Source organism: Acartia tonsa, chromosome 6 (genome assembly GCF_053477335.1).
Source record: "Acartia tonsa isolate MP-2025a chromosome 6, ASM5347733v1, whole genome shotgun sequence".
Lineage (NCBI taxonomy): Eukaryota > Metazoa > Arthropoda > Copepoda > Calanoida > Acartiidae > Acartia > Acartia tonsa.
The window spans coordinates 12,127,205-12,153,098 of NC_137265.1; the positions used below are offsets into that span (position 1 = coordinate 12,127,205).

At 40.0% G+C, this 25,894-nt stretch overlaps 1 protein-coding gene across 14 annotated transcripts in view; it reads left to right on the forward strand.

Moving 5' to 3' along the window:
- Positions 1–25,894, forward strand: part of LOC145321865 (uncharacterized) — a 113,375-nt gene that overhangs the window by 50,271 nt on the left and 37,210 nt on the right. For 4 of the 14 annotated variants that reach the window (XM_080163505.1, XM_080163496.1, XM_080163506.1 and 1 more), the window contains exons 10-23: positions 543–685; positions 829–1,488; positions 1,717–2,093; positions 2,347–2,639; positions 3,092–3,225; positions 3,731–3,801; positions 4,210–4,422; positions 4,813–4,959; positions 18,029–18,167; positions 18,536–18,633; positions 18,910–18,986; positions 21,212–21,273; positions 21,388–21,416; positions 21,964–21,993. In XM_080163505.1, the coding sequence (XP_080019631.1) occupies positions 543–685; positions 829–1,488; positions 1,717–2,093; positions 2,347–2,639; positions 3,092–3,225; positions 3,731–3,801; positions 4,210–4,422; positions 4,813–4,959; positions 18,029–18,167; positions 18,536–18,633; positions 18,910–18,986; positions 21,212–21,273; positions 21,388–21,416; positions 21,964–21,993 (2,473 nt within the window). Of the gene's footprint in view, positions 1–542; positions 686–828; positions 1,489–1,716; positions 2,094–2,346; positions 2,640–3,091; positions 3,226–3,730; positions 3,802–4,209; positions 4,423–4,812; positions 4,960–18,028; positions 18,168–18,535; positions 18,634–18,909; positions 18,987–20,663; positions 20,726–21,211; positions 21,274–21,325; positions 21,417–21,963; positions 21,994–25,894 lie in introns of all 14 variants that reach the window. The other 10 variants (XM_080163501.1, XM_080163507.1, XM_080163504.1 and 7 more) reach the window with 8 other exon arrangements.

The following is a 25,894-nucleotide window of genomic DNA, read 5'->3' on the forward strand; positions in this document are numbered from 1 at the left end:
CCATCAATAATTTTAATCTACAGAAGACGGCATTTTGTTTTTGTAAACATTTTAGTGACTTAAGATTGAGCATCTACACTACTTTTGCTGATTTGCATCCATAAGGCTATGGGAGAGGGAGCGAATGGAATTAACTTTATAGTAGATCCCAAGGCACTAACATCCTTACTTACTATTGCAGACAACCAACCCTTAGATTGCACGACCTTATTTTTATACATTTGACCCTTTCTCTAACTATTAGTGTCATGTTTCGGACATAGCAGCCAGCGTTGCGGAGCCGGGAGCCGCCATATTTTGCCGGAGCCGTAAATTTTTTTATCAATTATAATTTGGTAAATCTGTTGTGTCGTGTGCAAACGCCCCTTTTAAGTTTTTCAAGTACATTTTTATCAAAAATTAAACTTTAAAAACCTTTAAAGGTCAAAGATAACTTGCCAAAAAAATATGTTTTATTTTCACAGGCGGACAAAATCAAACGGCTCTGCAATGCTGATAGCAGCATAGAAGTTTATGTTTTCACCAATGATCATTTAATTTAGACTGCCAAGCAGAGAAGAAATTCTGAAGAAGCCTAGCCTCGAACCTTCTGGTTATGTTCACCTGGCAGACAAACCTGCATCAGCTATTCCTTCACCCACCAGTACGGCACCTTCTTTACCTAACCGATCAGCTTTAGATTTAGGTCAGAGAGTGGTCATTTGTTTCTATATTAATTCTTTTATCCTATTCTAAGTTACATTTCTTCAATATAAATGGATTTCACTTAATAATTTTATTAATTGCATGGAATGTCGGTTGTTTTAAAATAAACCTCTCTTTTCAAAGATACAGAATCAGATTCAAAGTCAGACACCAAAATCATAAATGGTTCAGCAGCTACTCCTACTCCCGCCGTGATCACAACAGCATTTGATCCTCCTGAAGAAATCACCACTGTCGATCTAGAGGAGGATGAAGGGGAGATGGATAGTCAACCTGTTGTGCTCCAAGAGCAGACAGACGACACCACGAAAATGTTACAAATTACCGAAACGCCAAAACGACGGCCAAAGCCAACGACACTCGACCTACCTGAAACCGGCCAGCCGTTGCAGCAGCCGACGCTTCGGCCTGTGGTTGCGGCTGTTAAGTCGCCAGTTGTTGCACCTGCACCAACAGCCGCCAAAACATCATTAGAGTTACCTGGAGCAAAAAGTAAACAACGAAACAGCAGCGCTGCAAATGACGCCCTATCGTCGCCAGAATCGCCAAGCTATTCGCAGCGCCCGTTACCACTCTCCCCACAAATCCCGCAAATGGCGGACATCCCGATAACCAGTCCAACCTCAACAGCAGCAACCACGTCGCTGGCGGTGGATAAACCCCCAGCGGCTGTCGCCGCAGCCGAAACTGTGCCAATATATTCTAATGTGAAGAAGTCAACGGAAAGTGTCGCGTTGGGCGGCAAGGCGATCGTTAAACCGGCTTTCTTAGCTAGTCCTGAAGGTATTTTACTTATTTTTTATTGTTTTATATTATTTATGAAACTACATTCATTTTTCTACATTTTCTCTTTTTAACTAGCTAGGTAAATATTGTTGTAAATTTTATTTTAAGATATTTTTCTTGTTGTATATTTATACCTAATACAATAACAGATACAATTATTACAAATATTATTTCCATTTAGAAAAAAATATATTTCATTCATTTTTTAATTCTAATAATTTTTAGAAGATGAACCCTTATCCCCAACAGTAGAAACCAAACCCACATTTCACCCTACCCCAGCTGTAATCAGCCAACCGCAGATGGGAGTCGCCATCAGTAATCAACCTGCTGCAGCTGTTGTCAGCGGTCACCCGCTGTCCCAGCTGCAGCAGCCACGGCCAGGCACCAGCTGTTCCGAGGAAATGGATGAATTTAGCGAGGAGCTGCAGTTTGATCCGACTGTTTCAAGCGGATTTTTCGGCGGATTAGGACAGGGCGGCTTTAGGTCGACTCCGATTACGTATGGAGTGTGTCCCACGCCCCAACCGGCAGCTCCTACGCCACAGCCGACACAACAGACGGTGTCTCAAACCGCTGCACCCGCCAAATCAGAACAGCAGGTAAAGATTCATCATTAAAGTAATTTTCTATTTACTTCTTTTTAAAATAAATTATTCTTTAAAATGGGCGGGGGATTGGTATTTTTTTGTTGACTGTTTCTCTTGGGAGGATAGAGGTAACCTCGCCCAAAGTAGTTATAAACCTTCCCTGAAGAAGTTTCTCTGTCAAGGAGAACCATATCCTTCGAAATACACAGCCTGTTACTTTTATAGAAAGATTGTCACTTTTTATATATCATTCCTATTACTTCAGGTTGAGGCAATGACTCCAACAGAAGCCGACCACTTGTTGGCAGACCGTCTGATGGAGCGGCGTAGCCGAGCCGGCAGTGTCCTGTCCGACCAACAAGCCCAAGAGGTTGTACGTCTCCTGAGTCCTCAAGAGCTACAGCCTGAGCCCCACAGAAAATCTTCGAAAGAAAAGTCGAATTTCTCGTCGCAAGATGGTGCTAGTAGCGATCATGTGATAGGTCGAACGTCGTTCGTGTCCAGCGAACAGTATGTGTCCGTTACTCAGTCAGACGTCAGACCGGCCCTTCCTCCAAGGTACAGAAATTTACAATATTAACGACAGCTCTTATACTAATAAATTTGAAATTGATTGTAAATTAAAATGTGCTTTTTAAAGCTTAGTTTCCTTAACTCTGTAGGCAAAAAAAGTCTTATTTTCTTAATTGTCAAGGGCTAGCTATTTAAATAACTATAAATGGAACTTTCAAACTTTAGCCGTAGATTTTAAACATAGCAACTAGGGCATATTGTATAAGTGACGAAGCCAAAGCATTTATTTTTCTCTTATTATACAAGTCACACGCTTGACTTATGAGAAATCCGTTGAACGTTGAACGTTAGCATATTTAGGTGGGATTTTACTACGATTTCAAGTGATCATCTAGTGAAGCCAGAGCATCATCCGCTTGTAATGGGACATTTGCGATTGAACTTTTTTTCACATTTGCCGTGAATTGCTTGGTATCTATAGTTTACTTATTCCGTAGGTCTTCCAGTAAAGAGGATTTCAGTGATGTTGTTGGTGTGGGTGGTGGTAGGGATGTGACGGATAACCTGAGCCTCGGCAGCACTCTAGTCAATCAATCCATTGACTCCTGGTTTCATACTACAGGTCAGAGAGGTATTTTTTAGAAGTGAAGCTACTTTTTTCCTGATTGTATATCTGAATGCCCCGAAAATAAGTTAAGATGATTGTGGTTTATTAGTAATAAAGATAAAAACTAATATTTTTATTTTATAATAAAAATACCTGTAGTAAAATAATCCTTGTTCATCAGTATTTAAGTATTTTGTTCCAGGGATCTAAAGGGATAAGCCAATGACCGATAAATTGATGTACATCCCTAATGATAATTAACAAAATTTCCTCTGAAGTAGATTACAATTGGTTTAAACGTTTGGACACTTAACTTAATCAACCAATTTAAATTAATTTAAAGTTCCCAAAGTTGTTTAGCAACAAACCGTTATTAAAAACTTTGGGGACTAGTGTAATAAACAGCCCATTGCACCCTTCTTTCCTGATTTTGTCCTCAAGCTCAGTAGATTTGTAAATACTACATTTGCTTCTTTAAAAAGTTTTTAAGGTTTAAAGATTTTAATTACCTAATTTTTTTCTACTTTAGTATCAAGTACAAATACAACAGTGTCAGCTGTACAAAAACTGGACAGTTTGGTCTACAGTCAAACTCCACAGGTAATGATTCCTAGGATAAAAAGGTACCATGTTAAAGCGAAGCATCTCTTTAAAGAAGTCCTAAAAAGTATGTATATTCTTAATTAAACATTATCCTGCATTTTTTAAATTTTGCATCAAAACATACCTACAATTTTAAAGTTTATGATTCTGCTTATGAAGTTTTCACACTCTACAAGTGTTTATAATAGTTTTATTACCATCTTAATTTAGAGCTTACCTTTTATTGATATTGTCATCCTTGTTTCATTTAGATTAATTTGTAGAAGCTTTTTATAGTGCCTATACAAAATGACGTCATACTGGACTACCATTGGTAATTTAGTCTGTGTATTAGCCTATCATTGGTCATTTGTAATGTATGACGTCATTTTTTTATAGTCACTATGAAGATCATCTAATTTGTAGGATTTGGAAAGTTCTAGTGACTATGTATCTGGCGACAGCACCCACCTCCTGGTTGACCCACCCTCCCTGGAGGACAAGGACATCATCAACAACAAGGACGCGGAGGTGCCCAGCAACATGGTCAGGGACAAGCTGGGCAATCTGTTCGTCAGGGACGCCGAGCCCTTCAGGGAAACTTATTTTGATGAGGAAAATAAAGTTCATTATTATGAGGTTAGTTAACCCTTCTTTTTTTTCATTTTATTAACATTTTGCAGTTACAGTATACTTATAACTTTGCTACCAAATCACAATTGTTCTTAATCGTCCTTTAAATTATCAAATCTAAAATTTCTAGTTGACTTTTATATCCCTATTAATCTATTTTAATGGACTGTTTATTAAACTAGTCCCCATAGTTATAAAATAACGTTTTCTTATTCGATTACTTTGGGGGCTTTAGTGAATTTTTATTGGTTGGAACATTAAGTTGAGTTTTCAAACGTTTCAACCACTAATTTTAATCTACTTAAGGGTAATTTTGTTTGTAATCATTGGGGATGTGCATTAATTTTTCTGCCATTGTCTTATCCCTAGAGATTCCTGATTTATATTGCTATTAAGGATGGACACTATTGGTTTGAGACAAAGACTGTTGACGAGCTGCAGCCCATGGAGGATAACCCCATGTCCAACCTCCATTTTAAGCCTCCATCCAGACTCAGGTTCTCCACGGCTCCAATCCAGCAGTTCTCCACCCACAGTGTTGAGGTTGGTCAATTTCTTTTTTTTATTGATTGGGGAAGGGGATAAGTACTCGCCTCAAAAAGATAGATTACGAATTAGGAAAACGCAATGATTATTACATTTAACTATACAATTTAATAACCCTAAAGTTGTATAATTTATTAAACCCTTTTTTATGCTATAGCGGACACACACATAGTTTTAATATGACATTAGGCTGTGTCCCTAGTCTACACATGCAAAGATCATTATAAAGTTTGACCCAATAGCCAAAGATTTCTTGAAGGGGTTCCTTTTATTGGGGGTTCTATATCTTAAAGTAATTTACGACATTAAATATACGTGTCCAGAACCAGCATAAAGCTTCATAAGAAACTTTTATTCTTTTCATTTTTGATACCTTTTGAACATGATACAATCAAACATCCAACTACTTTAATGTATTGGATGATGGGATTTATTTTTATGATGTGTTAAAACTAATAATCCTTTAGTAAATCAGCGGACCGTGGCATGTGTAAATACAGATTTTAATGTAATAGACTGTCATTAGTGGTTTTTAGTAGCGCAGCTATGCTATAACTAGGATATGTCCGTCCGTCACTATATTATTTTGTCAAAATACAGAGAGAGAGAGTCTAGAGAGAGGAGGGACAATGGGCTGTTTATTAACTAACTTTGGGGACTTAAGTGGATTTTGATCGGTTGTTTCATTAAGTTGAGTGTTCAAACGTTTCAACCACTAAATTCAATCTACGGAAGAGGTAAATTTGTATATCATCATTGGGGATGTACATAAATTTTTTGGCAATTGTCTTGTTTGTTGACGGATTTTTGAATTTTGCAACATTGCTTATATTAAATTGTTCCAGTGGTGTTTCCTCAGCTTATACCAACAACGAATAAAAAAGAAACTTAAACGTGAATTTCAGCTGTAGTTGGGCACATCACATATCAAAATTGACGACTATTTTGTCTGCCCCCAAAATATTAATTTAGATATATTTTGCTTGTTGGCTATACCTTATTCCTGATGTTTTAAAAAAAATCATTTTTGCCTTTAATGCTGCGTTTCGGAGCCGGAGCCGGGAGCAGCAACATTTTTGGTGGAGCCGGAGCCGTATTTTTCGTTAAAAACGGCTCCGGCTCCAGATTAGCTAAAAATGATTTTTTAAAGTAATATTATAATTTGGCAACGGTCTATTTCCATAGGTATAATAAACTAAAAAACTATTGTTACTTAACAAATAGACACACATCCTTCTACTTTTATATAGCTTTAATCAAATAAAAGCAAAATATTTTATATTATTTATTTTATTTTATCAAAATTAGACGGCTCCGACACGCTGCTTTAATGTATTAATAAAAAAAAATATTGTTTGTTATTGTTGCGCTACTTATGAACACAGTTGTGGTTTTTATAGAGATATTTAATATTCCTTAATTGATTTGCACACACAATAAATTAAACAAGCATTTACTCGTCCATAGACGAATAGATAGTAAAAAAGACAAACTTACTTTTAAGTTTTAACAAAGAAAATAATTGAGATGTTGAAGCATTTAGTAAACTGAATCTTCTTTTTATATAAAATAGTAAGGGTTTTTGTCTAAAGCTTAAGATCTCATTAACTGGGTTCTAATTTTTAGGTAAGCATCACCTAGGTCCTGTTATGGTTTAAGCTATTTTTCTAGCCCCTCTGTCTTTTTAACAGAAACTCCTAGATGCTAGAGGCTAATCCGCTAGTATGTAATAAAGTAGGTGTGTATTTTTTACAATGGCTGTCAAAAATAGTTATTTAATATCTCAAAAACGGCTGGATTATGATATATTCAAGATTTATAGAACACTCGTTGCGTGTTTAAACTAAAATTATGAAAACCACAAATAATTAAATAATCCTTTCAATTTTTGATTGAACATGAACATACATTCAATACGTAATTCAAAGATTTTTCATGATTTTGTTTTTCTGTATTATAAAGTATTAAATTTTAATGTCTGCAGCTTAAGATTTCGAATTTCCAATATTGTGCGGCTTTACATAGGTCCCAGAATAGTTGAAGCTATTATATTTTTAAAAATATGTCTGGGTATGGTTTTAGGCTATTTTCTGCTCTTTATTATCCCTATTCATTTGAGCCTCTAGAAGCAAAGGGCGCAACCGCTAGTTTAGTTTTACAAATACTAATTGCTGTTTTTAAAAGTGCATTTGCCCAGCCTAAGATTTCTTAAGATTTTGTTATTTTTTCATTTTCATTAGCAAAATAGGCAGAAAAAAAAAATTAGCGCATAAAATGAATTTCTAAATTTGGTAAAGGATGGGCAACGCCCTATTTTTATAGGGTTAAGATTTTAATCCTAAAATGTAATTCGTTGAATGGGATATTTTTTGGTCCGGGTTCATCTTAAAATCAACGTTTGTGGGATATTTAATCTGTAGAAAAACTTCAGCCTGCCAGACAAAAGAAAACAAGGAGGGAGAGGACATTAAACTGTTTATTACACTAGTCCCCAATGTATTATAATAACGTTGATTCGTTTTTTAAATTTCTTTTGAGACTCATTGAATTTTGATTGGTTTTGTTCATTGTGTTGAGTTCCCTAACGTTTCAACCACTAATTGCAATCTATAGAAGGGTTAGTTTTGTGAAACAACATTGAGGACTTACATCAATATATCGGCCATTGTCTTATCCCATTATATCAATAAGCAAAAAAACTAATTTAGTCTTTAAAATGTTTTTGTAATAAAAGTCTATGTCCGTAAAAATATGTTTTAGAAAGCGAATGGTGCTTACCCAAATTTTTTACATTTATAAAAGTCAGGGATCTAAAGGGATAAGACAATGGACGATAAATTGATATAAATCTTCAAACATGATGCACAAAATTACTCCTTCTGTAGATTACAATTACTGGTTGAAACCCACTTGATGAACCAACCAATCAAAACTCATTAAAAGTTCATAATGTTAGTAAGCCAACGAATAAGAAAAGGTTATTTATTATAAAACTTTAGGAACAAGTGTATTAAAAGCGTATGCCCCCTCCTCCCTGTCTATAAGTACTTTCACTCATCCTCTTACCAATGTAAGATCATAGTTGGATCATATTTCATCTGAGGAAAATCTATTTTGCATCTTACATAATAGATAACATTCCTAACTAAATTGTTGATGTACCTAAACTACAAAGCTTCACTGAAAATCATAAAGCTATCGGCCCTACTGATAATGTATTTTCCAGTATAGTATTACAGACTATTTTTCACGAGTATTAAATTAAAAATCCTAAAACTAAAAACAAGTTTAGCCCCTGGGGCTTAACAAATCTCATTTTATTCTTGTAATTTTTCTTTGTAATACCTGCGGAAAGATGTGTAAAATACAATGCAATATATTACTATTATTAATTTAGATGAAAATTCCTTTATCCCAAGTATAAGCTACTTTTCCCATTGTATGAAAAAAATTCCTCCCTAACCATTGTACCACCCATTTTGCATTGAAGCAAATTTGACGGCAAAATACCCCTCTTCGCTACCCATAGCCATCAAGCACTCCTGAATTTTATGCTTTATGGATTAATTTTTAAAATTAATTAGACTTATGAATGAAAGTTCTAGGTCATTGGATTATTGTCAGGAAAAATAGGTGTAATGTATTTCATTACACAAGCAGAATTTAAATACTGTTCATTTGAATGTTTATACGTCCAATAATTCCTTCAAATTGGCTGAAATATGGTAAGCCGAGCGTTCTCGGCCCACAGGGTAACGAGTTCGAGTTCAACGAGCCCTAGCCTTTAGTTATTCTACCAAAACAAACAAGCAGGATTCAATCATACAGAAATTATATATTTAACTGAATAATATTTACAAGCAATGTTTACTATATATATATACAACAGATTATAACAATGGTTAGGTTTGAAGGGGGTGTGGGACGCTTGGGCTTAGCTCCCGGCGGTAGACAGGCTGTGGGGGCAGCGGTGGTAAAAGGGGAGGCAGCGCCTCCTGGTTATATAAGCGCGTGAGGGGCGCGTGATAGTTGCATGTTTGAGCCCCTCCCCACATTTAGGCAGGCCAGTTTGACCGCTAGATAACGGGGTCAACATCGGTCATGAGATAGATGGTGATATAATAAGATTAGTGCAGTGGGTTTGTTATGATAAGTCACAGCGTAGCAACTCTGTAAACTGCCTGTCCGTCTGGTTGTCGTATTACCACAACCTCCCCTTCAAGGGTTGCGTGGCTCTCGAGCCACCAGGCCTTGAACCTGGGGATACGACAACCTATGTCTGCACAGGACAGGCTCTTCCTGGGGCACAGCTCGATGGAGGACAGCTCTGGCTACACAGGCTCCACGGGACACTCGTTGCTCGGTCTGGCTGTGGTTGGATATCAGCATTGTCAGCTCCTGGTTGGCTTCTAGACGGGGGTTGGCGACGGCCAGGCCCCGGCGCTGGAAATTTTGCCTCGTCTGCAGGACTAGCTCTGCCTCAGCTGGTAGCTGGACACGGAGGCCTAGGCTAACCCTGGTGGTTCCCAAGGGGGGAATGACGATGGATGAGGGCGCATAAAATTCCATGGGGGCGCCGGCTTGGTTCAGGTTGCTTGGTCTCCTAGCTCCTACCCGGATAGGGATGGCTGTCATCAACAGGGGGCACATGGCTTCAGCTTCGTCCTCTGGGGCGGCCTCTTCCATTGCAACAGCTGCTTCTCCTCCTACAGGCTCGCTGCTGGCTGGCAGGTGCTCCATGTCTGTATCAGGATTCCAGATGGCATCTCTGGGGGGCTCTGGACCTGGCGGCGGCGGCGGTGGTTCGTTGGGTTGCTCCTGCAGGTCCTCTTCTACTGGGTCACGATCCTGGCCGCTGGGCTGTGGGGCGGCTGCGGCCGGCTGGTGCACTGGGAACTGTCCTGGGTCGCTAGCTGCGGGCGCCGCCGCTCCAACCGGCAGCTCGGTGGCATCCTCGTCGCCGTCCACGTCAACCTGAATGTCTGCTGGAATCTGGTGGGCAGTCACATCTCCAGTGTATTTGCGCAGTCGGCCTACATGCGCGGTAACTTCCGAGATCCTGGCTATTGGAGAGGCAGGTTTGATGACATAATGGACTTCTGTAGCTTTCCTCACTACCTTCCAGGGGCCAGTCCATCTCTTGGTGATCTTGGCTGCCTTCCCTGGCACCAGGCGGGGGGCCAGGTACCAGACCAAGTCTCCAACCTCATACTTGGCCGTGCCTTCGTAGGCTGCCGCGCTCCTCCGGATGGCTCCCTCCTCCTTCTGCTGGATGGCATCATACACTGCATAGTAACGTTGCAGGAGGGCTTGGACGTTGGCTGGAACCGAGGCATATTCTGTTTCTGGCAGCCGGAGCACCATGTCCACCGGAAGCTTGGCCTCTCTCCCAAAGAAGGCCAGGAACGGGGTCACGCCGGTAGATCTGCAGGCCTTGGTGTTGTAGGCGAAGGCAATGGCAGGCAAGTGGGGCTCCCAGTTGTTGTCGTCTCTGTCTAAAAACAGACGCATGCCTGTATTGAGCGTCAGATGGAACCTTTCCACTCGGTTGGACTGTGGGTTGTAGGGTGGTGGATGTGTCAGGCCAATCTCAAGCCTGGAGGCCAGTTCCTGGAATACCTGGCCGGTGAACTCCATTCCATTATCGGAGTGGATCTTCAGGGGGCATCCAAACGTGGCCAGGTGGCGGTGCAGCAGGGCTTCAGCCACCGTGAGGGTGCGCTTGTTGGGGATGGCGTAGAGGCTGACAAACCGGCTGAACCCATCTTGGCAGGTGAGGATGTAGCGGTTACCAGCTGGGGTCTCTGGCAGCGGCCCCACCAGGTCGATGAACAGGACTTGCTGTGGATACCCCTGGCGGGAGGGTACATGTATCCCTTGCTTCAACCTTTCCTTGGTAACCTTCTGGACACATTCAGGACAAGTCTGAACCATCAGGCGGACGTCACGGGCCAGGTTGGGCCACCAGAAGTGCATGGCAACACGGGCGATAGTCGCGTCCATCCCAAAGTGTCCAGCCATGGGGGTCCCATGGGCTAGAAAGAACGCGTCCTGCTGGAGGGCCGAAGGCAGCAGGTATCTTGTCCGTTCCCCTGTCAGGGTCTGGTCAGTGGTGGTGAGGCAACCATGCTCGTCAAGTCCCAGGGCTGGGAAGCGGCTGGCGTACTGCTGCTCGTCTCGTTCCTTGCCGCGCAGCTCAGCCTTGGTTGGGGCTCTGCCATCAGCCACCCACTGGCGGACACGGAGCAGGAGAGGGTCTTGTGTCTGGGCTTCTAGTACTCTAGCTGGGTCCAGTCAGGCGGCAGGGGGCCGGCTGGCTGCGGACTCCCCTAGCTGGCAAAGGTTATGGATATACTCAGCCTGCTCTGCTAATTCTTCGGGCTGGCCGTTGGCATGTTGGCGTCCTCCCGGCGGCTGAGGGCGTCAGCGTTGGTGTTCTGGGTGCCAGGACGGTGGCAGACAGTAAAATCTAGGGCCGCTAGCTCCTCTTGCCAGCGGGCCACCATCCCTGTGGATGTGTTCAGTGACTTCATCTGCAGCAAGGCTGAGGAATCAGTGTTGATCTGGAAGCTGCGGTAGGACAAGATGCCGTGGAATTTCCGGATTCCATACATAATGGCGGCCATCTCTCCCTTCCAGGACGGGTAGCGAGTCTCGGGGTCGGTTGTCTTGCGCCCCACGGCGGCAATCAGTCTCTCCTTGCCGTCCTGGCATTGACTCAGAATGGCAGAGATGGCGCGGCTGCTAAAATCTGTGGTGAGCTGGAATACCGCTGGCAAGTCAAACCTGGGCGGCGCTCGGATGGGGGCTTGACGGAACTTGTCCTTGAGCTGCAGCAGCTGGGCTTCCATCTCAGGTGTCCAGGCTAGGGTCTTGGCCGTCTTCTGCCGATTCATCTCGTAGGTGAGGTCGGCATACTCTGGGATGAACAGGCGGTAGTATCCAAAGAACCCCAGAAGCGCCAGCAAATCTTTGGGGGTGCTGGGGGCCGGCCAGTCCAGGATACGGTCAATATAATCCTCTTGCATGGCTATCCCCTCACGGCTGAGGGTGTGGCCCAGATAATCCACCTTGGCTCGGAACAGCTTAGTCTTGGCTGGCTTGAGGCGGATTCCTCCCCTGCGGTGGGCTTCCAAGACCTCTCGGAGCCTAGCCAGGTGGGCCCAGGTATCCTGGTGGAAGGTCAGGACGTCGTCAAGGTATGACTGGAGGTTGGCTGTGCCTAATGGGTTTAGGACCCCTGCAATAAATCTGGAATAGACAGATGGTGCCGTAGCCAGGCCAAAGGGCATCCTTTTCCATTGATACAAGCCTCTGGGGGTGGTGAAGGCGGTGCAGGGCCGGCTGTCCTCAGACACACGGATGGTGTAGTATGCGGCCACCGCGTCTAGGGCACTGTAGACGCGGTGCCCTCCAGCTCGTTCTACCAGCTGCTGGATCCTGGGCAGAGGATAGCTATCCAGCTCCAGGCACTTGTTGAGGGCTCGGTAGTCGACGGCCCAGCGGGTGCTGCCGTCCTTCTTCTTGATGGGCACCAAGGGGCTGCTCCAGGCGGAGTCTGACGGCTCTATGACTCCCTCCTGTAGCCAAGTGTCCAATTGTTTCTCCAGCTCAGCCTCCTGCCGCGGGTTCAGATCCCTAAATCTCTGGCGGATCGGCTGGGTCCCTGGCTTGAGGCGCAGCTGCAGCTCGACTACATCTGTGCAGCCGGGGGTAGAGTTGGAGAAGACGTCCCTGTACTCTGATAACATGGTCCAAACCTCCTTTTTGAGCAAGGGATCCTTGCGCAGGAACTCGTTGTCTTCCATCTCAAGGGCCTCCCACAACTCCTGCATGTCTGGGGGCTCAACAGGCTCTTGGAACGAGTGGAGACTCGGAGAAGGCTTATCAGAAACCTCTAAAATGTCGGGCTTGACCAGCTCCCCTGCCACTGGGAGGCCAGCGTCCAGCAGGAGGGGCGTCTCCCCTTCATTTACTACCAGCACTCGAAACACAGTGGCGGATCCAGGCCTGTGGGCATACAGGCCTTCTGGAATGACAAGATCCTCCCCAAACCTCTGTTCTGGGGCGGCTAGTTGGATGGCATCCTTGGTGCGGTGGCCTACTAACTCAACAGGGACCGCCATGACACCGCGGCCAGGCAAGACCACCCGCTTGGCCGTGCGAAGTTGGGGTGGCTGGCCGTCAGTTGGAGTGACAGCGCTTAGCCTATACGTGGCTGGTGTGGGGTCAGCTTCGGCTCCGGGAGCCACCGGCCGCGACTTGACGGGCTCGGCCTCGGGAGGGGCTGACGTGTCGGAGCCAAGTGTGGCTCCGAGGGCGTCCGGCCACGATTTGACGGGCTCGGCGCTGGGAGAGGCCAAGGCGCTGGGTCCAGCCTGGGCTCCGTGGGCGTCCGGCCGCGACTTGACGGGCTCGGCGCTAGGAGAGGCTGAGGCAGCGGAGCCATGCATGGCTCCGGAGGCGGCCGGCCACGACTTGACGGGCACGGCGCCGGGAGAGGCTGATTCCTGGGAGTTGAGTGTGGCTCCGGGTGCATCAGACCGCGACTTGACGGGTCTGGACTCGGGCTTGGCTGGTTGACTGGCTGGGGGTCCCAGGTAGAGGGGGCCAGGTGGACACGGCTGGCCATTGATAAAGGTGTCGGAGGAGAAGATTGGTTCTGGAGGGCTGGCAATCTCAGGGAACGTTGTTGGCAGGTTCTCCCGCGGCACCTTGGGCACTGGGGGCAACCCCATGGCTAGCAGGTTGGCCCCTTTATGGGCGTTGAGCGCAGCATCCACCCAGTGCGTGCCTTTCTCGACCACACGCGGCTGCTCTGGCAGTGGGCCTGGCAGAGGCCCTTCATAACTCAGCTCTCTCTCGGCTGTCTCCCGGTCAATGGGGACGCCACGGAGTGGGATAAACTCCCCACGCACCCACAAGCAAGGTGGTTGCATGTCGAAACAGAGCCTAGTTCCGAACTCCTTGAGAAAATACCCTCCTAGGTTCAGAGGGTGTGAGAGGTTCCGGACCACAGTCACGTGGTAAAGATGGAGTATAAGGGTGTGTGAGACTGCCATATATAATTCTTTCAATTTTCCTATTACCTGGAGGGGCTGGCCTTCCTCGTTAGCAGTCAGGATTTGGGTGTTGTCCGGAATCAACATGCGCTGCACGCCCATTGCGTGCATGAGGTGTTCAGAAATTACAGCAGACCCTGGTACACGGTTGCCAGAATCGATCATGGCATCAACCTGTACATGCTGGGCAGGGTCAGGAGTAGGAAACCTCACCCTGATATGGCAGGGGAAGTGGAGGTCCTGCCCTTGAGACAAGGGGGCCTCCCGTTCGGCTGGGGTTGGCAGAAACTTCGGTGGTGGCCGAACCGCAGCTATGGTGGTATCGCTTACCATGGTGGCTTAGACTGTAGCTTCGAATCACTAGAGCTTATTGATTATCACTGGGTCAACAATTTTATATTTATTTTTATCACTTGGTTGACATTTATACACACTTATGTGTTGTTATCACTAGGAGCTCTAGGTGTGATTCTGGAAGCACTGGCAGCAGGGAATGTCCGTCCTGCAAGGTTCAGAGGGGTGACGGCGGTAGGGAATGACCCGTCCTACAGCGCCGCTGGTTCGAATGCCGAAAATGATGGCAGGGAATGGCCCGTCCTGCAGCGCCTCGGGTTCGAATCCTGGAAGGCAGCGGCAGGGAATGTCCCGTCCTGCCGTGCCTGTGGCTCAAAATCTGCTATCCGTCGCAGTGGTAGGGCTTACTTGTGTGCTGAAGCTTCGCAGCCACACATTGCCTTCTCAGGGAGACCAGTACCCAGCTGTCTGTCTCGTAGGTTTGGCCTGGGTGTCCTGGGGCTTGTCCCAGCTACACTTGCCAATTTAGACTCAGTTCTGTAGCCGTCTGAGCTAAATTATCCGATTACCGTGGCTGCGCACCTAGCGCTACTCCTACACGGTATGGAAGAAGCGTCTTAACTGGCGCTTTTAGCAGGCTAAATCTGCTTGCCGTAGGCCAGAGGCCCACATATTGCGTTCAAAATGATGGAAATTCGACCTAAAAAGGCCGTCTCGCGGGTCAGTTGGCTTCTCAGTTGGCGGCTGATTGTCCCCTTACTTGCCAAAGGGTCCAATCAGAGGTAGAATAGGCTAGTTTCTGTAAGGCTCGATTGAAACACGCTGACACCAAGTTATGGTAAGCCGAGCGTTCTCGGCCCACAGGGTAACGAGTTCGAGTTCAACGAGCCCTAGCCTTTAGTTATTCTACCAAAACAAACAAGCAGGATTCAATCATACAGAAATTATATATTTAACTGAATAATATTTACAAGCAATGTTTACTATATATATACAACAGATTATAACAATGGTTAGGTTTGAAGGGGGTGTGGGACGCTAGGGCTTAGCTCCCGGCGGTAGACAGGCTGTGGGGGCAGCGGTGGTAAAAGGGGAGGCAGCGCCTCCCGGTTATATAAGCGCGTGAGGGGCGCGTGATAGTTGCATGTTTGAGCCCCTCCCCACATTTAGGCAGGCCAGTTTGACCGCTAGATAACGGGGTCAACATCGGTCATGAGATAGATGGTGATATAATAAGATTAGTGCAGTGGGTTTGTTATGATAAGTCACAGCGTAGCAACTCTGTAAACTGCCTGTCCGTCTGGTTGTCGTATTACCACAGAAACACTGGGATTTTAAAATTATTTCTGTGCATTAATTTCATAAGTTTAAGATGACCTCTCCATTTATCCCTGGTTTAGTAAAAACTTAACTCGTTTTGAAAAATTGGCACCAATGGGATGAGCGTTATACCAATGGATGTTTAATATACGTGGATATTATGACGGGGGAAAATGCCGTTAAGCATGGAACTCGTTTTTTAGTTAGTTAGTTCATCCAGTAAGAGGGGAGTGGATGGGGTAAAAGGGGTTGAAGGTGTTATTCGTTATTTTAGCCCGCTTTAAGTTTCACTTTGTTAGAGAACATGAAACTCTGGTGTAAGATCCAAGTAAAAATATATCCATTTTTATACCATCCCCTCATTCCCAGACAGACTGAGATAGGTAATTAATATTATTCATATTCATGTCGATAAAAACGATCTAAAAACAGTGCAGCCAATGATTTTTACATTTCAGCTCAAATCCTTTAACCCTTTGCAAGGATTACAAAACTTAAACATTAAACAGAGATGTTTATTACTAAGGATATGTCTAATTCTTAGGTCAGCTTAATTTTTCGGTTTATCTCTTCCCCCCCCCCCTCCCCCCCAAACAAAAAATACATATTTCTCAACCTATAACCATTAACCTTTAACTATTACTGGGCTTATTGTGGCGGAGGCAATTATAAATACATTTTTATATCGTTACTTGCAGGGAATGTTTCTTAACAAAGATGCTACACCATCAGATTACCATGTTGACATTTTTTATGCAATTAATATGGCTTATAATTTCTTGGAATTTCAAATTGTATTATTTTTATATTTTTTAAATATTCCCATAAGAATATCGCAACCGTTGTTTGTCCAAGAACAATAACATCTAGCATTTTTCAGGGTTAATGTGGCTTAGACAATGGACGATAAATTATAAACAAAATAATCTTCTGTATATTGAAATTATTGGTTGAAAAGTTTTGACACTTTTAGTTGCATCTAATCATTCAAAATTCAATAAAATTACCCAATGTTTTAGAGCTAACGAGTAAGATAAGGTGTTCACAAATATTTCGGTACCAGTGTAAATTACAATCCAATTTCCCCTTCCTTCCTGATAATTTTTAGAAAATATAGCTTTTAATTTTCATAACGTTCGCTGTCTTAAATTTTATATCCCACGCGTTTAATTCAATATTCTTTTGTCAATTCTTCTTTTTGAATCAAGGATAACATTGCCCAAATAACAAATACAAAGAAAAGAAAAAGATAACTGTCATAAATACTAAAGTAATAGGAGAAAGGTTTCTGAAACCATTGCACAATTTATAGCTAAGTTTCTTCAGAAGGGGCCAGGGAGAGAGTTGACATTGGACTGTAAATTATACTGGTGCCTAAAGGTTTATAAACTCGTTTTTTTTAAATATTATTTGGTTTAAAATATTTTGGGGGCTTTTACATCTTGATTATCAGGTACAAACAAAGCAGTGGCTAAACTTTTCAACCAATAATCTAGTATTCAGAAGGGGTATTTTAGTTTATCATAATTGGGATTAATAATTTGCAGAGTAGCTGAGCTCCTAAAATTGCATAATTCATGATCGTGGCAGTTTTTTTATGCTTTTTAATATTTTATCCATCTTTGTTTATGATGCTAGGGCTGCGGATACGTTCCAGTATGGCTTTGAAACTGATGAACATCCGTTGGATTAGAACCGGTTCTCAGCCATTCTGAAAACTCAAGTATAGCATCGTATTACAGACAAGTTTACACTAAGATTTTAATAAAAATAATAAAATTAATACCAGTTTTGTTAGCCGCGGGCTAACAAATTTAGTTTGTTAATTATTTTTTATTTTAATATCAGCGGAAAGCTGTCTATAATACAATACTTTTAATAACTAATAACTTTGAAAGAGTTAGAAAGAAATACTGTATCCTATGTTTATGGTTCTGCTTGCCTTAAAAAATACTTTTTAACAACAAATAAAAGCCAAATCACACCCCATAAACCCATAAATTTTTATGTGTTCAAAATAGATTGAAACCTGGTTATAACATTTGTGAAAATTCTCTGGATATTTTTAGAGATTCTAAAGACCATAATTTAGTAAATATGATCAATTTCTTAGGATCCCCATCACTGCAACCCTTTTCCTAAATTTGATGATGCAATAATAGGCTGCTGCCATCCATCTTAATTGGTATTCAAAGCAGCGCTCTTTTCTTTGCCTTGAGCGAAGCTCCTCTATAATTGGACTTTTATCCAATTTAACATAACCTAACCTAACGTTAGAAGTAAACAAACGAAAAACTACTTCCTCCGCCACATAATTTTTCAATTTAATCAAAATTGGGATCGGTCGACCAGGCACTTCCGTCGATTTTTATTTTTTTCTTATTTTTAAGGACTATGACCGGCGGAACGACGACGTGGATCCTGTGGCCGCCAGTGCCGAGTATGAGCTGGAAAAGAGGGTGGAAAAGATGGACACATTTCCTGTCAATCTTACCAAGGGGCAGGATGGACTGGGTCTCTCAATCATAGGTAGGTCCTTTATCCTAATTTAAAGTTTGGATCATGGAAAGAAACGGAGCAGCGGATTTCGTCGTATTTTCACAGTAGCTTTTCTCCTATTTCTAGCAACTGCGGGGGGCTCTAACCTTTTAAAAGATACTGTGTAAATACTACGAAACCCGCTACTTCGTTTTCTTTCCATGATCCTAAATTTTGAGTTCAATAAGATGATTCTACTATATAAAATTAATCAGAAGTGTAGAATTACTATGCGTCCTTTTTAAATTATCGTACCAGAACTCCTCATACAAGGTTTGAGCTCATTTGAAAATGGTTAAAACTATTTTGAAAATTCTGAATGAACTGTTTTCGAAATGTTAATGAACAATTGTCTTTAGGAATGGGAGTAGGTGCTGACGCTGGCCTGGAGAAGTTGGGTATCTTTATCAAGACAATAACACCTAACGGGGCTGCACACAAGGATGGCAGGATCCAGGTAAAGAATATGTTTCTTAAGATCTCATAAATGGCCTGAGATACACAAAATTACCCCTTTTTAGAATTAAAATTATTAGTTGAAACGTAGATAAAACTAAATGAACCTACAAATCAAAATTCTATGAAAGTCCCCAAGTATGTTAAGCCAGCGAATAAGAAAATGTTATTATAAGCTTTTTGGGACTAGTGTAATAAACAGCCAAATGTTCCCTCCCTCCCTGGCTTGAACCGGCCTCTAGTGGACGCCTTTTAATTACAACTAAATTTCCTATAGGTGAATGATCAGATCATCGAAGTTGACGGAACTAGTTTGGTTGGAGTTACTCAAGCACATGCAGCATATGTCCTAAGGTAGCTATAATCATTAGCAAGTCCACTCTAAAATATAGTTTGGCTAGGGTTACTTCAGCAAATGCAGCATATGTTTGAAGGATTTTGTCTTTTGAAATTTAGTTTTTTTTTGTAGCAACAACTCTTTAATATAGTTAAGATTTATACATAATTCTTTTTTATTATTATTTTATTCCGTAAGAGCCCTTTGTTACATAATTACGCAATTATAATTATGTAATTCTATACCCTTTTATTTTTTTGTAAGAATGTTATAAAAACAAACAATAGAACATAATTTGGAAAAAAAGGTTTTTTTTATGGAAGCTTTTTAAAAAGCATTAAAATTTGCCATTTTAGATTTAGAGATAGACAGACAAAATAAAAATCAAAACTTGTTAAAAAAAACTTTTCTATAGTTAGGGTCCGTCTGTACGTCCGGAACTGTTAGCTATTTTCGATAAATTAGACATATCCTAATGATTCCTGTAACAGTATGGTATGATTTAGGAAGCACAGCAACACTATGATCGTTACCAGAAAGTCCGTACGTCGTTTGAAAACATGCTGATTTTTAACTTTTTTACAACAAAATTTTGTATTACATAAATTACCTTATTTATCTGATTTTAATAATTCCTGGAACAATATTATAAGCGAGACATATCTATAATTTAATCCTAAAAATGAAAGTATGGCCTTTTACTGCATCCTTTACTTATGAAATTATTCAACAAATTATTGATCTGTTTAAAGTTCTAACACTCTTTGCAAAAGTTATTGTCCGTTTGTCCTTCCATCTTATTTTAGAGCTTCGCTTTTATTGATGTTGCCATCCTTTCATAAGACATATTTTAATCATAGAGTATCTTAGTCACTAAAAAGTGAGATATTTGATGTATAAGACACAAAAGTTTGTAATAAAAGTTTAAATTGGAGCTATATTTTTGCACAGAGTGAGATAAGTGTAATAAAACAAGAATTAGTGGGTTAGCAAGAAGCACAGCTACAAATTAGGTTATAAAAAATTCTCAGAAAAAAAAATATTATATAGAAAGGTAACAAGGATGGTAACACTAAAAAATTGTAAATGGACCAACAGTTAGTTATAGAACTCATGGTCACAAAAAATATGAATTAAACAAAAATTACTTATCTTTTGCCTAAATTTTTATTGACCTTATGTAGCATGACCGACAGACCGGTGGACCAAGTAAATTATATACTGAATAGTATCAGTATTTTGAATCTTAAAGCAAAAATTTGGCCGTTCTTTTTGAATACCAGCGTTCATGTTCCAAAATTCCGTTTCTTAAAGACAGATGGACGACAGGACGAACATCCGGACGGACATTTCGTATTATGGAGTAGCTTCGATATACTTACAGAAATTTTTCACGAATATTGAAATAAAAATCATCCGCGGAAAGCTGTCTATAATACGATGGGATAACTGACTATTATTATATTAGGAATACTGTTGGCCTCGTGAACTTTATCATTGGCAGAGAGAAGGATCCCGAGAACTCTGAATGTTTTATTTTAATATCCGCGGAAAACTGTCTATATACTATTATTATTTTAGGAATACTTCTGGTCTCGTGAACTTTATTATTGGCAGAGAGAAGGATCCAGAGTACTATGAAGTTTTATTTTAATATCCGCGGAAAACTGTCTTTAATACTATTATTATTTCAGGAATACTTCTGGTCTCGTGAACTTTATCATTGGCAGAGAGAAGGATCCAGAGAACTCTGAATGTTTTATTTTAATACCCGCGGAAAAATGTCTAAAATACTATTATTATTTCAGGAATACTTATGGCCTCGTAAACTCTATTATTGGAAGAGAGAAGGATCAAGCTGAATGTCCGCGTAAAACTGTCTATAATACTATTATTATTTCAGGAATACTTCTGGTCTCGTGAACTTCATTATTGGCAGAGAGAAGGATCCAGAGAACTCTGAAGTTTTTATTTTAATATCCGCGGAAAACTGTCTATAATACTATTATTATTTTAGGAATACTTCTGGTCTCGTGAACTTCATTATTGGCAGAGAGAAGGATCCAGAGAACTCTGAAGTTTTTATTTTAATATCCGCGGAAAACTGTCTATAATACTATTATTATTTCAGGAATACTTCTGGCCTCGTGAACTTTATCATTGGCAGAGAGAAAGATCCAGAGAACTCTTAAGTTTTTATTTTATTATCCGCGGAAAACTGTCTATAATACTGTTATTTTAGGAATACCTCTGGCCTTGTGAACTTTATCATTGGCAGAGAGAAGGATCCAGAGAACTCTGAATGTTTTATTTTAATATCCGCGGAAAACTGTCTATAATACTATTATTATTTCAGGAATACTTCTGGTCTCGTGAACTTTATCATTGGCAGAGAGAAGGATCCTGAGAACTCTGAAGTTGCTCAATTAATCAGACAAAGTCTACAGGTGAGATTATTAACAGGGATCTAAAGGGATAAGATAAGATCCGATAAATGGATGTACATCACAAATGATAATACATAAAATTACCCCTTCTGTAAATTCAATTAGTGGCTGAAAAGTTTGGACACTAAACTTAATGATTTAACTAAAATTCATTTAAAGCTAAAGAATATATGTAAGAAAACGTTTTTATAAGATTTTTTTTATCGGGTATAGTTCCCTTTCTTTGTATTTTTCAAAGTAGCTTTTCTCCTATTTCTAACCCCTGCGGAGGCTCTTACCCTGCTGGACCAATTGCCCAACCCTGTGGGGCAATCACCTAACCCAATATAACTTAAAATAACCTATAAAAATCCATTTTTAAAATACGATTAATCGCCGTTAAGGGGCGTTGCCACGAAAGGGACTATTCCCTTTTTATCTAATAATTTAAATTTACAGATGGGGTCATTTTGTTGATACACGCAAAAAAACAAACTAAAATTACCGTCTGACCGACAGAAAAGATACAAGTTTTAAAATAAAATAAATAATTAAAATGTGTTTAAAGCCTCAATATCCAGAGGATGAGGACTCTTGGGTAAGACAAAAATCCTTTTTTTTTATAGCCAGTGGACCGTTCATAAAACACACCCCTTTCATTATGAAAAATTTTGAATTTCCTAGTAGGGTCTGCAAAATAGAGGGTTGTTTTTTTTTGATGGTTCACAGGCAAAAATATTCATTTTTACATGATGCATTAGAAAGATTAGCATTAACATTATTGGAGGATTTTTAAAATTATATTAAATTGGAAGAATTTTAGTTTTTCTGTTTGACAATTTGAGATAAAAAGAATCAAAATATCGAATTTTTGAAAACCCAATCTTCTTGGAAATCGCTAAAACTTTCTAGTAAAATGTTAATATTTCCACTGCTATCAAAAAATGTTATTACTTGTTTGATTTTTTTTGCGAGTTTTGATTAGTTTAGAATATAGATATAAGTTCCTGTTAACCTTTCCTTTTTTATTTTCAGTGTTAATTTCAAAGGGGGGGGGCGAAAGTGACACTTTTTGAAACCAAAACTGAAAGTCAAAGGAACTTAACTAAAAAAAGAGTTACAGGTCTGACATTTTGCATGGCAGTTGCTTTATAGGGATACAATATGGAACTGTGAAGAAACGGCGGCGCAACCGCCGAAAACCGCCGAGAAAAGGCAACAAAAATTACGGCGGGAAACGGCGATTTTCGGCGGTTGCGCCGCCGTTTCTTCACAGTTCCATATTGTACCCCTATAAAGCAACTGCCATGCAAAATCTCAGACCTGTAACCCTTTTTTTAGTTGAGTTCCTTTGTTGACTCTTAGTTTTGGTTTCAAAAAGTGTCACTTTCGCCCCCCCCCCCTTTTGATTTTTCAGCATGCTTCTATTGACCCTACAGTAAACTCAAGGACGTCCAAGCTTTTAAAAGTGGGAGGGGGGGGGGGTATTTTTTTGAGTAACCTTTTTTTCTTTTTCTCTTTTTTGTTGGGGGTGACAGGTAACTCTGCACCCCTTTACCCCTACCCCACTTGGACGTCCTTGAAAAAGCCGCTATGGATACTTTTAATTTTCTGTTGATCTGTCCTTGAATTTAATTAGTAGACCTTTTTAAAAGCGAAGCTATTCTATAATTGGGGTCGGTCCGTCCGTCCGTCCGTCACAGAATGCTTTTTTCGCTAATTTAGGCATGTTAGAATTGTCCTATTGAATTCAAACTTTGGTAATGTATTATTTACTTACAAACAAAATAGTAGAAATAATTCAGGGTTAAAATTAATCTAACAATTTTGAATCAAACACATAATATGTTTCTATTATTTCATTGCTTACAGAAAAGTTTCATGACCTATATATATAGTTCTATTCTTTCTAGAAGGTCTCACCAAAAAAATTAGTTTTCATAATATACATGCATAAAGGAACTAAAATTTAAATACATAGTGGTGTCTGTAGTACTAATATCCTTCATTTCATTACAAAATAATAATTGTCAAACTAAAAATAAGGTCAAAACATTGAGAAAACAAAGCTAAACAATTAGTGATTTCAACTGCCATCTAGTGTCAAAATCAGTAACTATTTGATCCATTTCCTTATTAAATTTAGATAAGATCATTTTAATGCGTCCTTATTTATCAATACGTCATTTAAATTATTTAATTAATAAAGATGACTTATTACAAATAAAGGACGTTTTGAATCCACATTATTTATTTTATTTACTGTCACATTAATATGTATTCTATAACATATATATTAATATGTGGAAAAAATAGAATATGACGTATTGAAACAACCTTAAATTTTATATTTAATCAGGCATTGATTTGTAATTTCTTTTTTTAAGAAAAATAATGGCAAATAAAAAACAATTAGGGCCATATTAATAAGTCATTTTCTTTAAATACGTCACAAAAACGACGTATTGAAAATTAACGACATGTCAATGCAACATTTCTAAAGAAACAAAACCACTTTAGTAGATGCTGGGTCCCTTTTATTTCCCCAAATAAAGGAAAATACCAACGCAAGATAATTTTATGAACATACCCAATTCAAGCATACGAAATTTTCTATTTAATACTTAGGTTAACAATATTTGGATTAAAACTAATTTTTCTATTTAAAGCAAATTAAACCCTTCTATACTCCCTATTTCTAAAGTTTTAAAAGTCTTTATATAGGCTTGAATATAGACGAATTAGGCTTCAATTGTACTATCCCTATTTCCCTGCAAGGCCTTGCATTTAGTATAAACTTTTATAGCAAGAGGATGCTTCTGTAATTAAACAAAATCAAAGTAATCATATTAGAATAGTTACTAAAAAGTACGCTCTATCCAGGGATCTAAAGGGATAAGACAATGGCCGATAAATTAATATACATCCCCAATGATGATTAATTACTTCTTCTGTAGATTACAATCAGTGGAAAACTTTAACACTCAACTTAATAAAGCAACCATTCAAAATTCATAAAAAGTCCCCAATGTTTTTAATTCAACGAATATAAAAACGATACTATAAAACTTTGGGAACAGGTGTAATAAACAGCTCAATGTCCCCTATCTCTCTCTTAATCACTATCTCCAATTATAATTAACGTTAATCCTATTATTTTATTTATTGCTATACAAAGTAACACGGACAACATACAGTCAAACAGCCTACTACTCTAGCATGAATTTGAAAATTAAACCTAAAGAGTTTTGATTTGATATTGTTGTTGTTTAACTTTTCTACGAAGGAATTTAACAATAAAACTTAATTATATTTGTCTTCCTTGTTGGAAGGGGGAGAAGGGAGGTTCATGGTTGAGAGGAAATGTAAAAATAGTCAAAATTTAGAACATATGTTTTTTTATCCATGAAAGAGTAAAATATTTGGCAGTAATTTTTACTGATACTGTTGTATAAGTAATTTAATAAAAGTATAATTGTTTGTTGTTGAAAAAATTGGAGGCAAGATACTTTTTCTTCAGAAGTATCAATCCTTAATTACCTGATTCTAGTTGATTATTTAAGGTCTTAATACTCTTATGTTTATAAAAAAGATATCTTAATTGATTTTAACTTTTAAGCCTTATTCATCTGGTGTCAATTGGTTGATTGTAAAGAAAGGCACTTAAATTCTATATGCTCAAGAACAAATATTAAAGCCAGACAATTTCATGGTTACAGTGGCGGGGACCTTTTTCGTCTGCTAGCAAATTACTTTCTGCTCTTTTTGTAGCGACTTGGCTGTGTTGATATTTCCGACGCTATTGGCTGAAAGACCCAATTGAAGGTTGACATAGGATCCCCTCCGCATGGACATAAAGTTATTTTAACTGCCCCTTCTATAATTTTACTTTAATTGTCCACATTCCGCTTCCTTTTTCATTGGTAAAACAAAACAATACAACAAATTCTGTGTCGCACATATAATTTAAGGTTTCAGCAGTTTCCTATGCTTTTCATTTGGACCTCGTAATAGTTATTTATCGCATCGTATTATAGACAGCTTTCCCAGGATATTGAAATGAAAAATTAAAAGATTGAAACTAGTTTTGGTAGCCCCGAGGGAATGACGGCCCGGACTTACAAAACTTGTGTTAATTTTATGATGTTTTATTTGAATATTCGTGGAAAATTGTCTGTAAAAATAAAGCTATACGTAAGTTTTCAGTATGTCTAAAAACCAGTTGTAATCCAGCGGTTATTGATCGTTTTCAAAGCCCTACTGGAAAAACCATTTCGTTTCTTTCTAAGAAAGATATATTATATTTTGGACACTTCAAGGTTATTCTAACATCCTTCTCCTTAATAATAGCCTTCAATATTTCCAATATCGCCGTTTAAGAGATCTTGATAAAAAAGGAGGGTTTTTTTTAACAAATCAATGGAAAAGGATATTGCCAAGGCCGCAAATAATTAGCATTCAATTCTTAGGAAGTCGTGTAAAGTCATTAAAAAGACCTT